At 45.2% G+C, this 16534-nt stretch overlaps 1 protein-coding gene across 1 annotated transcript in view; it reads left to right on the forward strand.

Moving 5' to 3' along the window:
- Cals (calsyntenin 1) overlaps positions 1–16534 on the forward strand; it is a 32169-nt gene that overhangs the window by 13745 nt on the left and 1890 nt on the right. The window contains exons 2-8 of the mRNA XM_014355690.3: positions 2658–2937; positions 4911–5235; positions 10204–10693; positions 13077–13784; positions 14394–14730; positions 15600–15895; positions 15985–16335. Coding sequence (XP_014211176.2) covers positions 2658–2937; positions 4911–5235; positions 10204–10693; positions 13077–13784; positions 14394–14730; positions 15600–15895; positions 15985–16286 — 2738 coding nt within the window. The 3' untranslated portion in view covers positions 16287–16335. The remainder of the gene's footprint in view (positions 1–2657; positions 2938–4910; positions 5236–10203; positions 10694–13076; positions 13785–14393; positions 14731–15599; positions 15896–15984; positions 16336–16534) is intronic.

Below are 16534 nucleotides of genomic sequence, written 5' to 3' on the forward strand. Positions count from 1 at the left end.
TTAATATCGGGTACATGCATTGTATACGTACGTGCAGGTGCCACACTGGCGCGAGAGAGTGATAACACTTTGCCTTCGATTGACACTCCCTCCTGTAGTGTAAAATGCCATTGGTAACCACGAAATAATAGTGTAGTGAAGTTAAATGGATATATAAAAGTTGTAACGTGGTGGTTGTAAAGAAAAAAAAATAATTTGATTTCGGTGCCGTTAACTCGCTGAACCAGAACACATATACGCGCGTTATCCGGCCGGTTTGAAGAGATGCACGGTTTTAATACGTTTGGCCGGCGGGCCCCGAAATAGGCGCCGTTAAGCTCGCTCCGCCCCAACGACGTATATACATGCATCATGCGAGCTGGATTTAAAAGGGATTTTCCGCGTTATTACAATCGGTGGGGTGAAAAATGACATTTTCTTTTGCCTCCCCTTTGTCCGCGAATTTTACGCCTCCCTTTGCGCGTATACGGAGAGCCACAGAAAGAGAGAGAGGACTTTTTATTGCGAATTAAAAGAAATACTCGTCGAAGCGACTTTGAATTTTCATTTTTAATAAAGACTCGAGTGGGGCTGGCAAGAGCAATATACCGGGTGACAGACAAAGGTAAATTGGTAAACAAACAAAAAAACAAAAACAAAACTAAATTGCATTCGCAGCTGTACGTTCGCGTTGTAAATTGAGTTGTTTGACAAACGCGAGGTGATATCCCGCGATCGATTTGCTGTTTATCGAACCGATTGGAAATAAAAATTGGCCATTATACGTGCCGTTGAAGGTAGACACACAGTTGCGCACAGTTGTCGAGCTCGACTCTCCCGTTTTGCGAGAGTAAGCGTTTACTCACCTTTTTCTTTTCCTCTAGAAATCCAAGAAAAGTAGGTCTTCTCGAGTAGCATGAAATACACAATAGATCTCTGTTATCTTTTTTTTCCAACTCGTTTTTACTGCCTATATCCATGCGACGCGCGGGTGCGGCAAAAGAGTTGAATCACTGAATACCAGAGACGTTGCGCCACTAATGGAAATATCAAATGCGCGCGGTGTTGATTATCCCGATGGAAATTTATTTTTACCCCCCGCTGCCCCGCCGCTATATGGTGAGCAATCCCACAAAAATATCTGCGTGATGCTGTTCCTTTGGGAGAATGATTTTTTTGATTTGCTTTTACTGCGAGTCTCTTCAGAAATACACGCGAAAGTTGGTGAAAATACATATGTCGAGGCGTAGCACACGTTTAGTATAGAATTTCAAGAAGGAAAGACTTTGTTGAGTAATCCTTCGACCAAAACAAGTTGAACGTATTCGCAGTTCCGCTAAGATGGGACTCTTTGCAACTTTGTAAATTTCTCACTCGAGCTCAAAGTATTTTAGGGAACAATGGTGGGTCACGTGGAAACTCAATATTAACCAATCGTTTTTTGTATATTATTATCCCTTATGCTTGAGGGTGAAAAACCAATTTCCATATGTCCAAGGACTTCCCCGACACTTGCACCTTTTTCAAGGAATCATCCACGTGCATCCGACACGCTGTTCATGTTACCCATTAACGCGAAGCGCATTAAAGCGCCCTCTCGTCATCATTACCCCCCCCCCCGGATCCTCCAAAAACACTCGGGACGAGCATCGATTTCCATTACTCCCGCCTCGCGTAATTTTTCGTTTTCGACTCTGGCAACTATTTCGTGTCCATATTATGTGTATATCCCAAAAACCTCTCGGGCTACGTCACTGCCAAGAGGAGCCCCTTCTTCGCCCAACTGCAGGCAACTCAATTCGGTCGAATCAGCTGCAGCGCCAGCGATAGGGCTCAAACTTGAAATAGCCGTGGAGCAAAAAAAAAAAAACTCCATCTCCTTCCAACGATTTTCTCTGATTTTTTTTTTTTTTTTTTTTTTTCAACGAGAGAGAGAGAGAGAAAAAAAAAAGAAAGAGAGACAAGCGTTTTCCCGCTGCGGCGAGCGCTCGAGAGAAAGTCGGAGATGTATAATACTTACGTTGCCTCTTGGAAACTTTTGCTGCATCGAGGACACGAGTGTTTCTTTCTATCTTTTTCTCAAAAAAAAAGAAAAAAAAAAGTAGCCGACGCTGCAGCGATAAGAAAGTCGTTTAATTGAATAAAATGAAAAACTACAAAGTTTGAAGTAGATTATTTTTGTTTTAACCCCTTTCAACGAGGGTAGGGGGGAATCGCGTTATCTTCCCGAAGAACGTACCTGTACACATACATATAAATGTACAAAGCCAAGTAGCTATTGTACATGTACATGCGAAAGTACAAAGTTTCGTGAGGGCGTCTTGACCCAGCACCCAAAGATCTTTGTCGCTCCGGCGATGACGCCACTCGACGACCAGCATATTAAGCTCCAATTTACCGCGAAAGCACCCACCAACCGTGGCTTGCACTCTGTACTCGAGTAAATATAGTACATGTTTTGCAACACTGATGCGGCGCACGTTTTTCTCCCGAAAGTGAAGCGCGGCCCCCCCCCCCGACGAGAGCGTGCTGGTTTTTTAAAATCCCCCCCCCCTCCCCCGTCCGACCTCGAAACGAGAGAGGAGCACACGTACACGCAAGAGCGACCTATGCATTTAACATATCGATATCGAGATGATAATATATAACGTCACGTGTATGTGTGTTATGTCCAACAGTGCCGAGACTGGACCTCGAGAGCCTCGAGAGCGGTTACCATGGCCTGGTTAAGGAGAACGAGACCCTCGTCGAGGTGACGCCCCAGATCCGGGCCCTCGGGGCGAAGATCTGCTCGTTCCGCATAGCCAACAAGCACCACGGGGACGCGCCCTTCGAGATAGTACTCAAGGACAACGGCGTGGCGAAGCTCAGGGCCCTGCGCGTCCTCAACTGCGAGAAGCGGCGCAACTACAAGTTCGACATAGCCGCTGTCGCCTGCAACGGCGCACAGTCCGACAAGTGAGTTGCTTTTTTTCTTTCCTTGGCCCTTATTGTCTCGTTGTCGATGATGCAAACTTGGGCCATTTTTTTCTTTTCTTTTCTTTTCTTTTCTTTTCAATTTCAAAAGAGAGCCGTTCTTGTTGATGAATCGGGACTACTCTCGGGTGCTTTGTTTGCGGCTTGTGCAAAAAAACAGGGAAGCCTTTTCTGTCTCGGTGCGACGAAACGCCGATATTAAAAAAGTTTATTATATATTACATGCTTGGTATCGCGTGTACCTGTACTTACGCAACTGTATGAATATAAAGTTTCTTTTTTTTTTTTTTTTTTTCGCGTAGGTCGAGACCGAGGTCGAGACGCGTGTAACACAGGTATACTCGCGTTGATATTTTTCACGCGAATGTGATCGCGTAATATGTGTATATATGATACAGAAACCAGATGGTTTTCCACCAGAGTGGGTCCAGGCGCTGCGGCATAATATACGAGAGACACACCGCACTCTGAGTAATGAGCTTTTCCTGCCAAATGAAATTATAGACACGCGTATGCTTTCTCTCGTGCAAATATTTATACGGAGCCCCTCGTCGTCGCGGTCGAATTTTTTTTCGTACAAATTAGTTTAATGCAAGGCAGATCAAATAAAATGAGTCGATTACTATTTTGTTAAGTGAATCCACATCGTTTGGATGTTAAAAAAAAATCGCTTGTATTTTTGTTTTGTTTTAAGTAATTCATCGACATTAGTACGGTAATGGCAGTTGTGAAAAGCACATTAATTCTTTTTTCACAAACGCATTACGCGCATTGTTTATTCAAATGCTTTACATTCGAGCATTATTAGTTTTGGTGGTTTTTGACGCGCAGATCCACTTTTTTCTTTTTTTATGGAAAAAAAGAAAAAGAAACAAAGTCATTACCACTTTGAAACTGCGTTACAGAGGCGCAAACGTTATTTACCGCGAGCAAACTGAAAAACACATTAGCGCGCGTTTGACGTCTGTGTGTATTTGTACAATATAATATATATACACACGCGCGCAGGCGAGAGTCGCGAGACTCATTTTAAATTTTCAAATATAAATCCCTTGCGTTGAAAAGGGAGGAAAGTGCACTTGCACGCGTATACCAAACATATATTACATGACTACACCCGCGTGTTTGAAGACATCCGTGTCGCTCGTATAATTACACGTCCTTGCATTTGTGGGTATATATTATACAGAGCGCGGATTTTACAATTTTCGTCCAACAGAATATCCATACGACGAACCCATCATCGAAAATTTACATTTCGTTGTTTCATTCAATGCTAAACTCGAATCGTTGAGTATACTTGAATAAATTTATCAACGTGCAACAGGTTAACGCGGATATGGAGAGGCTATTCTGATGATTTTTTTATCATATTGGCACACGCGAAGTGCACCGTAAAAGTTTTATTTTACTTTTATTTTTTATTTCGTCGCTAAGTTGAATTTTTACTTGCACTAAGCGGGTCATAGTACCAAAGTATCAATTGAGTTTGACTTGTTGTGTATTTTGAAGGGGGCCTTCGTGATACCCCGTTCTTTTGATGTTTGAAAAAAAATATTTACTTAAAGTGGGACGCCAATGAAACGTATATAATATACATAGAAACTTTTTCCGTTTTGTGAAAACGACAATAGAAATGCACCATAAAAACTGTAGTGCCACCGATGGTGTCCTGTCACGTTGGTCGGAGCAACAAATAGTTCAAAGTCCGTTTTGTCGTTTGACGAATAAACATTGAATATCCAACGTCAGTCATTTGCGTTCAATTACTTGAAATTCGCACAACACGCAATAGCCGGCCATTTCTCATTTTATTTTACATGAATTTTTTGACGACGCGTCCAGGCTCATTTAGAAGGTATACATACATACCCAAACATTGACAGCTGACAAAAAAAAAAATCCCCCGAAAAATAAGTGTCCGAGTCGATGATGATGATGGTGTCGATCCACAGCGCCACGGTCCACATAACGGTGGTCGACGTGAACGAGTACGCCCCGCAGTTCCTGCAGCCGGCCTACGTGAGCACCGTAGACGAGGGCCGCCTGTACGAGAAGATAGTCCGCGTCGAGGCGTCGGACCGTGACTGCACGCCCAAGTACGGGGACATATGCAAATATGAGATCCTCACGGCCGACCAGCCCTTCGTCATCGACAACGAAGGCGCCATCCGCAACACCGAGCCCCTCGACTACGAGCGCTCCCACAACTACATACTCAGCGTCGTCGCCTACGACTGCGGCATGAAACAATCCGCCCCGGCCATGGTCACCATCAAAGTAAGTCTTATTTCCACGTTTACTTGATACTTACTATATGAGGTTCTCTTCATTTTTTTCTCCACTCGATCACCTCTTACATTATTCACGCCATCGGTGAGTTTGCAGTACAGGGTCGAGGACGAAGCTTATTGTTTACCCGCCCCGCAGTCACGTTTTCGGTTCGTCACTTGACACCTAAATATTTCACTGCGCAGGTATACTCACAAGGAAATGTAACTTATTGGGAAAAGTTGAAAACACAATGAGCATGTAACATTACATTTGTGACGCGACTATACGTAACATCGTGAAACGCGATGAACAATATCTCCATTGAGTTACCCGAAGGTAAGTTGTTTGGCGCAACGCGGTTGTATACACGAAAGATTTCAATCGACGATTTAAATAGTAAAAACAAAAAAAGTCCATACAGGGGCCGTGAATGGGGATCAGTGTATATATTATATATACATGTATGCCCAACAACAACAAAGGGGCGCCCGAGGATAAGAAAAATGTTATCTACACCAATTTGCTGTATAACGGGAACACTCGGTCTTCGACAATGGGCTTCGATCCCTGTATCGCTTTCTCCTCTCTTTCTCTATAGGTATAAACGAATCGGTTTGTAGGGATGTCAGAAGCAGCGCGTCTGGAAGTTCAATGGGGGACGGTTATACATTGAAATGTACAAGTATATACAGTTGTATACACGTGGCGAGTGGCGCAGAGGAAGAGATGACTCCCTCCCCTGCTGACCCACTCCTGCGCTTTTTATGATTATAAGTCTATACACCCATTCCCGAGGCGCGATCATTCGGAGGGTGGGTCTTTTTTTTTTCTCCTCCCCTCCGAGCTGTTTATTGGAATTTTTTAACGAAGGCGGTATTCGAGTTTAAGTGGAATTTCCTGGGTAACTTGCTTTGTCACTGGCTATACGAGAATAAATGATAACGTCTGCATATACATAGCTTCTGATAAAAGCTGACGATGGCTTTGATGGTGTATATATATTTTTTTTTTTTTCCTTTCAAAGTGGGAAAGAGGGTGCTTTTTTTTTTATAAAATTAAAATTTCCATCCAGTATTTATTCCGATATACGCTATAAGCTGCATGATAAACCAGAGGTTTAATATTTACGGCGTATAATACATCCAACGGTGAATAGGCTTTCATTCTCGCATTCTAGATCGTACACCCATATAATACGTATATCATCCGGAGGTCTCGAAATAGGGCGCGCATCAAATGTTGCGCGAGCATCCACACATCTACGTGTGCACAATACCGATCGGAGGGAAACAGGATCGGATTTTCGTCGAAAGGCTTATTATGTTGGTATACAATACGCGCTTATCAGTCGCTGCGTCGCATTATAACTTTGCTTTCGATGATAAGACTTACGCTGATCCCTTTTTTTTTTTTCTTTGTTATTCACAGTCATGACAGACACGTGGAACTGGTTTGCTATACCTACTTTTATTAGAGCAAATGGTGAAACAATTACACGGGAATTTATATGAAATGAGGACACATTTTCAACCTCACAAAAGTGAGTTGGGCGCGAGTATTTTTATTATTTCTTTTTTATAAACTCCGTGCTTACTCAACGGGAGAAATTGAGTTTTTCAAGTAATTTGCATTTTGTTGCACGGCTCGAAGTTCGGTTGATCATCACCTCTCGTTTTTTTTTTTTTTTTTTTTTTGCACTCGCAAAAAAATATAATTGTGCCCTGCAATCGGAACGCTCTCGTCAAAGAAAAATAGTTTCCAAGTTATTTTACTACCGAGTTCTGAAAAAATAGATCTGGTTTTTCGTTACAACTTCGCTAATTGTAACTTTCTTCCCTTGCCTTACTTTCTTCCGTGACTCAAGTTTATTATTAAAAATACAATCCAATCCGACAATTAGCTATTTAATTTACAATGGTAAACATCGTCTCGACTATATAACCTACGACAAAAGAATCTCGTCACACGGTAACACCTGAAGCCAATCGTCGCATCATTATCTCGTATAAAAGTGATTGTCGTATATGTATATACAATAGATTAGCCGTATTCGAAGTCATCATTCCCATTGAGTACGTATATGAGAAAAGAAAAACACGTATAAGGGCTTATCGATCATCTGGAATTACATCATATCTGGTGCGAGTATCATAATTGTATATAGAAATCGTGAGCATATAAAACCAATGAATCCGCGTCATCATCCACTTCACGTGGTGAATCAGTTTTCGGAGAGTTTGCCAGGGAGGGCGTGTTCCGTGACTTATCGGCCGAATGGTATTATCGCCCACTCGCCCCTTTTATTCCCCACACCAGACCGAGCGTATTTTTTCTTCGCGTTTTCATCAATTATAATAAAGACTCGAATAATATTATGCACATATATTTTGCATACACACGTATATACACACCGAGAGGTTGTTTGCACAATGGATTATTAATTGTTGTCACGTCGACCAAACAAACGCGGTTAATAACTAAATGTGGATAGAACGTGTGCATATACATATATACGCTAATTTAATCACCACAACAAATATTGATTCTCGAGTTTAACCAAAATAAATACAGTCGTATAGCTGTGTTCGTTTCATCGAAAATTAAAAAGAGTACATTTTAAACATAGACGCGCTCAATAAAAAAAAAAAAAAAAAACACGAGGCACACAAAAGACACACACCCGCAGCAGGGGCAGTAATAAAATTATCATAAAACTGTTATAATAAATTTTCAAAGAAATTGTAGCTCCGTAGCGAGCGTACAAGCGAGCGTGACGGGCGGCATTTAAACATTTTGCGCGCTCGACTAAATAATTATAACGAGGAGACGGTGCAGCCGGGAGAGGGGGGTGGGGTTAACCGGGTTAACTCTAACGATGCACGTTGGATTGAAAAATCCCCGTCGCTTTGTGTATACGTACAGTTTTGGCCTTACACTCCTCCTTTTAACTGTTGTAATGTATTATCGCATAGCAATAAATTACGCTTTGTTGTTGTTGTTTTTTTGTTTTTAAAAATTGCCTCATCGCAAATTGACGTGCACCTACGAAACCAGAGAAGCGAAAAAACGTGCTATAGCTCATTTAATCTATACTATGTGTACACGCACGAGCACACGTGGTCGAGGTAAAAAGTATTGATCACCGAAAATTTTTCAAACTCCCGGTCGTGTGTTTATATACAAGTGAGTCACGGAAGAGAGAGAGAGAGACACGTCAGGGGGAGGGAGTATCGAGTTCTCAAAGTGCCGTAGGGGTCGTATACAGTAATACGGAGTAACAGCGCGGAAGTGACACGCACACGTATGGTGTATATATAACTTGCACCCCATTCCTAAATCCTAAACCTCTTCTACGTTCTCCGAGCGCCCCTAGCGCAGCGTGTAGCGATTTATCATTGGGTGTGACTCAGACGCGCACTCTTTTCTTTTTCTTCTTCTTTCCCCGGTAAAAGTTGAGCCTCGGGGCACAGCCAAGGCTGCAGGGGTGCTGGATGAAACTTTTAAACATGTTTTGCAGGGTATCATCTACACGCAAAAACTCGCTCGAAAGCTTTATTCATATTTATTCCTTTTTCACGCGTCACACACGGACACGTACAGTATTTTATTATTATTATTATTATTTTTTTTTTTCGGGGTGGTAGATATGCGCCAGCCACTCGTATACGTGAAGGATCTTTTTTAATTAAACTTTTCGGCACACGTCGGTGGGTTTGGGCAGCAGTTTCGCGTACCTGTACTCGCGCATTGAACGTTTTTAAATAACGAGCATAAGGGGGGGGGGGGCATATTATTGTGCTGCGTCATCGTCGAAAAAAAAAATATATATATATATGCCAAAAAACGAGACGGACGTTCTCTTTATTATTATTTTTTATTTGTCTTTTTTTTTTTTCATTCAGCTGCAGACTGCTGATGATGCATGGGTATATGTATATACATTACGGATTTCAACAACAACGAGTGTACATATAACGGGGGAGCGCGTTGTTTTTCCCATTGAAATTGAAGTACGAGAGAAACAAAGGGGGAAGCGAACATCAATTTTTACTTTTTCCCTATACGCGTTAGTTTTCTCTTTGGCACGGAGATAAGCCAGTGGCATAAATCTTATTGAAATGAAGCCAATGGACGATGTTGGACCACGTATACGTATATCAGCCGGCTCGGCCTTCATATTACCGGGAGGGATGAGATCTTGAAAAGTCTTTGAAAATTAATGGACCGAAATGACAATAGTATACTTGAATTGTCCATACAGGTACTTCAGCCTCCCCCTCATTAAACCGACTCTTGCTCGATCGACGTTGGATTCGCGAAAATCGATGAGACTATTATGTACACCCTGGTGATTAACCAAATGGTCCCGATCGAGTCGAAGAAGCAGCTCCTCCGTATAGGTGCTCCGATTCTTCTTTGAATTTAAAATTAACTCGCTCGTGCGGGAAAAATCGATCCCGTTGGTACTTATACCTCATACACGTGCCATTACAATTTGGGGCAGCTCAAAGGCAAATCCCGTCGCGCGCGACTCGATCAATCGAAAAATCCGAGATTCGATCAGGTGCTGCAATCAAATGATACTTGGCGAGAAAAAGAGGAAATAAAGGCGCGATTTGGAATCTCATCCCTGCATTGCTTTTCAATCCGTTCCTCTCCAAGGGGCCAGGAGCGCAAAAATAGATTCCCCCACCCTACCGGTAGTGCTAGATTGGCCATCGGATAAGCCATTTAAAAGCCCCGAGCGTACAATCGATGTTGGGCTCGTCTCCTTGGGAAGGAGAAAAGGAAAAACGAGAGGCAAAGCTGATGAAAAAAAGCGCTCTAATCCCCGAGTCGCTCGTTGGCCACCTCGCGAAACAAGTGATGGCACCTGCAAACTCGACCCGACACGGCATCGCCATCGTACACGTATATATACATGTACTAATCAAGCGTTTCTTCTTCTTCTTCTTTTTGTTTTGTTTTTTTTAGGTCAACAGGGTGTGCTCGTTGGGGTGGCGCGGGGTGCCGGAGCGCGTGGACTACGCCGCGGGGGTCGAGGCTCAGCCGCTGCTGCCGTCCGCCCGACTGGAGCTGTGCGACGCCCCGTGCAACCTGCGCAACTTCCGTACGACCCTCAGCCTGGCGACGGACCACATCGGCAAGGGCTGCGACCGCGACACGTACAGCGTGCGGAGCCAGAGGAAGCTGTGCGGGGCGTCGCGGGACAGCGTCGACCTGCTGCCGAGCCCGGGGCCGGACGGCGGGGCATGGACGGTGTCGCTGTCGCGGGACGAGGGCCGCGAGGCCGACGAGATGTTTGAGTTCGACGGGGCGAGCTCCGCGGCCATCGTGCCCGAGGACGTGCTCGATCACGCCCTCGCCCAGAAGTTTAGCATCGGCGTGTGGGTGAAGCACAGGCCCAGGCCGAGGCAGGACCCCCACGTCAAGGAGCACATACTATGCGCCGCCGATGACCACAGTTTGTTCACATTTCTTTTATCTTTTATTTCTCTCTCTCACATCCCTTTTATCCTGATGTACGCCAACGCAAAACTGCAAATCGAGCGAAGAAGACGAGGCGGAGTCGGGTGGTGTGAAATTTCGATACGCGCGATCGGTTTTGTCGTTGTGTTCTAATTTTATTCCTCAAAGGCGATTGGGAAAAATTCCCTCGGCAATAATGGTATATATTATATACATGTCGCAGTAGCCGCGGAGCGAAATAAAATGTATCTCTTTTCCTATTCGCGAAAAACTATATTGACGTTAAATGTATCCCGTCGATGGTCTTTGCTGTCAATGAGTCGTTTTTTCCCTTCCTTTCTTCCGTCACGTATAGATGATGTACATAGTGATTAGCGTGGAAGAAGAAAACTACGTTTCACGCTCTCCCGAGCCCTGCGGAAATAAGCCAGTCGCGTCGATGTTTCACGTTGGAACATTTTACCTCCTCGGTGCACCTTCTCCGTCGCTCGCACACACTCGCGCGGGTATACATACAAGACACGTACTCGTAAATTGCTCGATTAGGGTAATAGCGCGAGACGTAATGGATGTTAAGGAAGGTCTTACGTTGGCAAACGCATATCCGTACGAGTGTGCGTTTGTCTGGGAGGGTTGTCGAGTACGGTGCGCTCTCCGCGTGTTTTCGTGAACTTTATATCCCCTTGACGGTGCACCGCGTATAACTTGTTCGCATATGCCCCCCTACGCTTGGGCTCGTAGGTTGAAAGTTCTTTTTAATTAAAGAGAAAAAGAAAAAAAAAAAAATCTCCCAGACACCGTCAATTAAAAATCACCCCCTTTTTTTTCATCCCTTGTATGTTTTGTGCACACGGAACTATACCTTACCTATACGTATATACGTAGACGAAGTAACAAAGCGTAACACTTAAAATTGCTGGTACCGTCGCGACGCGCGAGCGTGGAATGTAAATAAAACCGATAGCGAGTTGTAAACAATACGTGCGTTTGATGAAGTATACAATTTAATTACACTGCCCAAAGTCGCAACGGAAAAAAAAAAAAAAAAAAAAAAAATTGTACAATATATTATACTCGACGCAAAGTTAGTCTGCAACCCGCACGCGTAGAGCCCAATTTTCCAATTTATTCTAATATATATCACTTTGAGCTCGGAAAATTGTTTCCTACCGGCGTCCGCATCAAAAGGGTAGATAACACATAATAATCCCACGCTCTTTTACCCTGGTGACACAAAGCAATTTTCACAATTCCCGTCTTCAGAGTCAATATCTCTCTCTCTCTGACGGCGTGTACCGCTCGTTATTTAACTTTGATAAGTATGCGCTGAAAAATACACTTACCTATCCATAAAACGAAAATTCCATCTATTCTAGAACATTTTAATTAATGATATAAATATATTACAATGTATTATACATGGACGAAAATGCAAATGGGGCCGGGAATAGATAAGAATAAAATTTCCATGAATTACCCCTTATACTTAGGGATAGTGGAGTTCAGTCGTGTAGGGGTGAGGGACGAGGATATACGTATATATAGATCAGGAATAACCGCGTATGAAGAAATACTTTTGCACTTTGGGAGGGAAATTTCCGATGAAATGTTATTGCATACATATGCATGCACTTAAATTCCAAAGTTGTATGTAGTAGTGAGGACACAGTGCAACACACGTACACGTATGCACGTGTATTATGAATGGGTTGAAATTATTATTGAAGAAAATCTAGCTATTAGAAATTCCATTATACGACGGCGTCGGTGGTGGTGGTGGACGCCTGGTTAGTTTCGAAATCCGTATAAGCCATTTGTTCATTAGGATCAAACAATGGAATGATTGGGCCGCTCCATTCCCGATGGACTCGACATAGTATAGATTTCGCGAAGCTTTCAAATATGGCTTTAGTCATACTTGTAATACGTAATACAAGGCATGCCTCAAGTATACCTAATACGGAAAACGTAATTTCATATCCAATTATAAAAATCTATTTACAACGTGGAAAGTGTTTCAGTTTAGGTATATTATACATAATTATATTTAAGGTAGTGCCCATATCGCGAGGAAGGAAAAAGACAATAATGTCTAAATACCTGTATTACTGTATTCCACAGCCGATGCGGTAGACCGACAATACATATATGTATAAATTAGAGCAGCGCGCGTTTCGAGTGACTCTGCGCTCAAAGTTTTTTGCGGTCAACGGGAACTCAATCTGTACGCAAAAGGACGCTCGGGTTACCTCTCTCGTATTTTTTGTTTCTTTTCCCTTTTCCTGTACACCCTATACACCGAGAGTTACCAACGCTTTACAAAATGTATACCAGCTTCAAAAAAGATTCGTTACATCTATTTCCTTGTGTTGTCGCAGAGATGAACCGACACCACTACGCCCTGTTCATCCGCAACTGCCGGCTGATCTTGCTGCTGCGCCGTGACTTCACCGAGGGCGACCCGGACATGTTCCGCCCGGCCGAGTGGCGCTGGAAGCTGGCCCAGGTGTGCGACGACAGATGGCACCACTACGCCGTCCAGGTGAACTTCCCCCGGGTGAGTCTCTTCGTCGACGGCGAGGAGTGGCACGCGGACAAGATGAATCCCGAGATCATCGACGACTGGCCCCTCCACCCGGCCAAGGGCATCAACACGACCCTCGTGGTGGGCGCGTGCTGGCAGGGCTCGGACAACAAGACCAAGCACCACTTCCGCGGCTACCTGGCCGGGCTCTCGGTCCTCGTCGGCCGCAACGAGAAGCCCGACGTGCTCTCCTGCCTGAGACACTGCCAGGAGGGCATCCACGTGCCACCGATGGAGCTCCTGCAACCCGGGACCCAGCTCCTCACCAACTCGGACCTCAACGAGCTAAGGATCGACGGCGACAACAGGACCAACGTCGAGACTCTGCTCAGACGCATCGGCTACACCAACTCGAGGCGCTTCCCGACACCCGGACGTCGCAACTTCCGCCTCGACACCACCATCATTTGCGAGGGCAGGGAGGACAGGCCCCTCACCGTGCCCTCCGTACAATCCTACGTCTTTGTACTTCCACCCCCGCGTCCTGGAATCACTGTTAACGGTGAGTACCTACGTCTATCTCTTCGGTCCACCCGATCGCGCAGCCGATTAAGTCTCCTCTCGCACTCTTCGAAAGAGCTTTCGAGTTTTGCCCCCTCCCCCCTTTCGAAGCGAGCAAAGTTCGCGAAATAAAAGTCCCCGAGACGTCAAACTCGCGTACAAGCACGGACCATTAGGGCGAAATCCCCGATACCACAAAGTTCGCCAAACTTATAATGACCCTCGATATTTTCCGATCTTATATATACCGTCGCCGTGGAAAGACACGCAAAATCCCCGTAAATCCGCGCGACCCAGCATACATCATGTATACTTTACTCCTCGTATGTATATATAAACTCGCCGGAAAGCTCCAAAGTAACCGTACGGAGGAGACGAGCAAATGTGGGGGACGCGTATTCAATGTATCCCGGCAGCTACGGTAAAAGCCTCCCCGATGCGTTTTTTCTCTCGAAAAAGCTTGTAAAAACTTTTCTCATTCTCCGGTGCTCGGGCACTGTTTCCGCGAATGGCCCATGCTTATATACCATCAGAGCCACAAAAGCAAGAGGAGAACTATATGGTGCGTGCGTGCAGGACACAAGCGAAAATATAATGCATAAATTCATAGGTACCGGGTACGTGGCGCGCGAGTACGCCGACTTCCGGCTGGGTGTGCGAGTGTTCCCGGACGCGCGGGTCACAGCAGGCACGGCGGCGCGTCTCGACGCCTGCGCCGTCAGCGTCTACCCGAGCCTGAACCCCGACCACGAGAGCCTGAGCCTCCCCGGCGACACCCTCAGGCGCTTCCACTCGATAAGCGCCAGGGTCGACCGGGACGGGGTCGTACTCTCGGGGGCCGATACGCCCCACAACTACCAACAGGTCATCAGGTTCATCACCTACACGAACCACAAGCCCGCCTACTACCTCGACCGTGTCTTTAAGCTCACCTGCTCGGAGCTGAGGTAAGATATCTGGTTTTTTTTTTTTCTTATATATTTTATTACAGAGCTATAAGTACTTTTATTAACATTACAATGCCGATGTTCATGTGTCACGATTCGTTGCCGATCTCTCATTGCAGGGTGCCTCCGATGAATCATTCATCCCGTCTTTTTATCTCTCGTCGTTCGATTGATTATAATTGGGCGCTTGTATCGATGAGCCCGACGCTTCGAATTTTAAAATCTCAATTTGTATTCCAAATGGAAACTCGAGAGTATACCGGTTGTTGCGCCCGCCTATGAGCGAGCGAAACGTTTCCATTTTCCTCGAGATTTTTCCACCAAAGTTTGTTCGCAAGTGCCCTTGCAAGGGCTCTACTTGCTGTGTAACGTTTCGTTTTCTGTATATATGCATAGAGCCCACGAAGCACGAACTCGAAAATATATACGCGACCGAGCGGTGAGGCACTTATTCCGATTTCCCTGGAAAGCATGGCGCCTCTGGTATGAACATTTTTGCCCGATAACTCCGCGTGCGCCCTCGTTCGTGTATATCTTCAAGGTAGGGAGGTAAAAAAAAAAATATACATCTTTTTATCTACGAGAGCGGCCGACTTTTGCTTCGAAAACGTTTTTTTTCCACCGAGCCATAGATACGTAAAGCTCTACTAATTTTTTCCCGTACAGGGAGAAACCGTTTACTCGCAAATGAAAGAAAAATTTTTTTTTTTTTTTTTTTCCAAAGCGGCCGGATCGTCAGTAACTCCACGCGAAAACAAACTTTGGGACGAAACTTTATTTTGTCAAAAAAAAAAAAAAAAAAAAGGCAATAAGTTTTTCCATGTCCAATGGTGAAACGAAAAAAAAAAAAAAAAAAATGTTCGTTTCAGCGGCCGATTCGCCAGCAACGAGTACATCCAGACGCTGGCGGTGATCCACCCTAAGGAGAAGAGCACGTCGCCGGTGCCCCACTCGACCCACACCGTCAACGACATCCCGATGGCGAGGATCGTCGAGCCGCAACCTGGCCACGCTCTGCTCTCGCCCCATCACGCCGAGCTGAACGACAAGTACGCGACGACGCAGCTGCACGACGCAAACGGCAGCCACGCCGTCACCATCGTCGCCCTCAGCTGTATCGGCTTCCTCCTCCTCATGGTCGTCATTGGAGCCATGCGTGTGCGAGGTTGGTTGTTTTTCTTCTTCCTCTTCGAATCTACTGCGTCGATAGAGAGAGAGATCGAGTTGAAAAACCTGTGGGTGCTTTCGTTGCAGGAGCCAACAAGCGACGACGAGCCGCGGGTGAGGAGCTGGCGGCCGAGACGGAAATGGCCTGGGACGATTCGGCCCTCGCGATCACGGTCAACCCCATGGACAGGCTAGCCGAGCAGGAGGCTGCCCAGAGCCGCCGGGAGGAGGACCTCGATGACTCGGCGAGCTCGGATTCCGAGGATGGCTCGTACAGGGACGACGACCTCGACACGTCCGACTGCGAGAACGACTGTGATCTCGGGCACAGGCGGCGTCACGTGCGAGGCTCCAGTCCCGACTACGAGTGGGACCATCCCAACGTTTAAGAACCACGACAATGCCGAGAGCCACGCTATTCACGTTTTACCGATTAAGGTGAGCTTTTTTTCAACACGCGAACAATCCATCGTTGATATTCTTATTGGAGGTACAATTTGTTTAGCTTTTCGTCAACTGAACGCGGAATAATTATAAAGTCAGTAATGATACACGCTTAAAAAAAATGAAATGTGAAGTAAAACGCCCGAGGCGCGTATTCGCTTATAGCCTCGGGTATATTGAAAGATTAAAGATT

The sequence above is a fragment of the Copidosoma floridanum genome, unplaced genomic scaffold (assembly GCF_036245765.1).
Source record: "Copidosoma floridanum isolate Cflo_tuat_1 unplaced genomic scaffold, Cflo_Japanese_pri ptg000030l, whole genome shotgun sequence".
Classification (NCBI taxonomy): Eukaryota; Metazoa; Arthropoda; class Insecta; order Hymenoptera; family Encyrtidae; genus Copidosoma; species Copidosoma floridanum.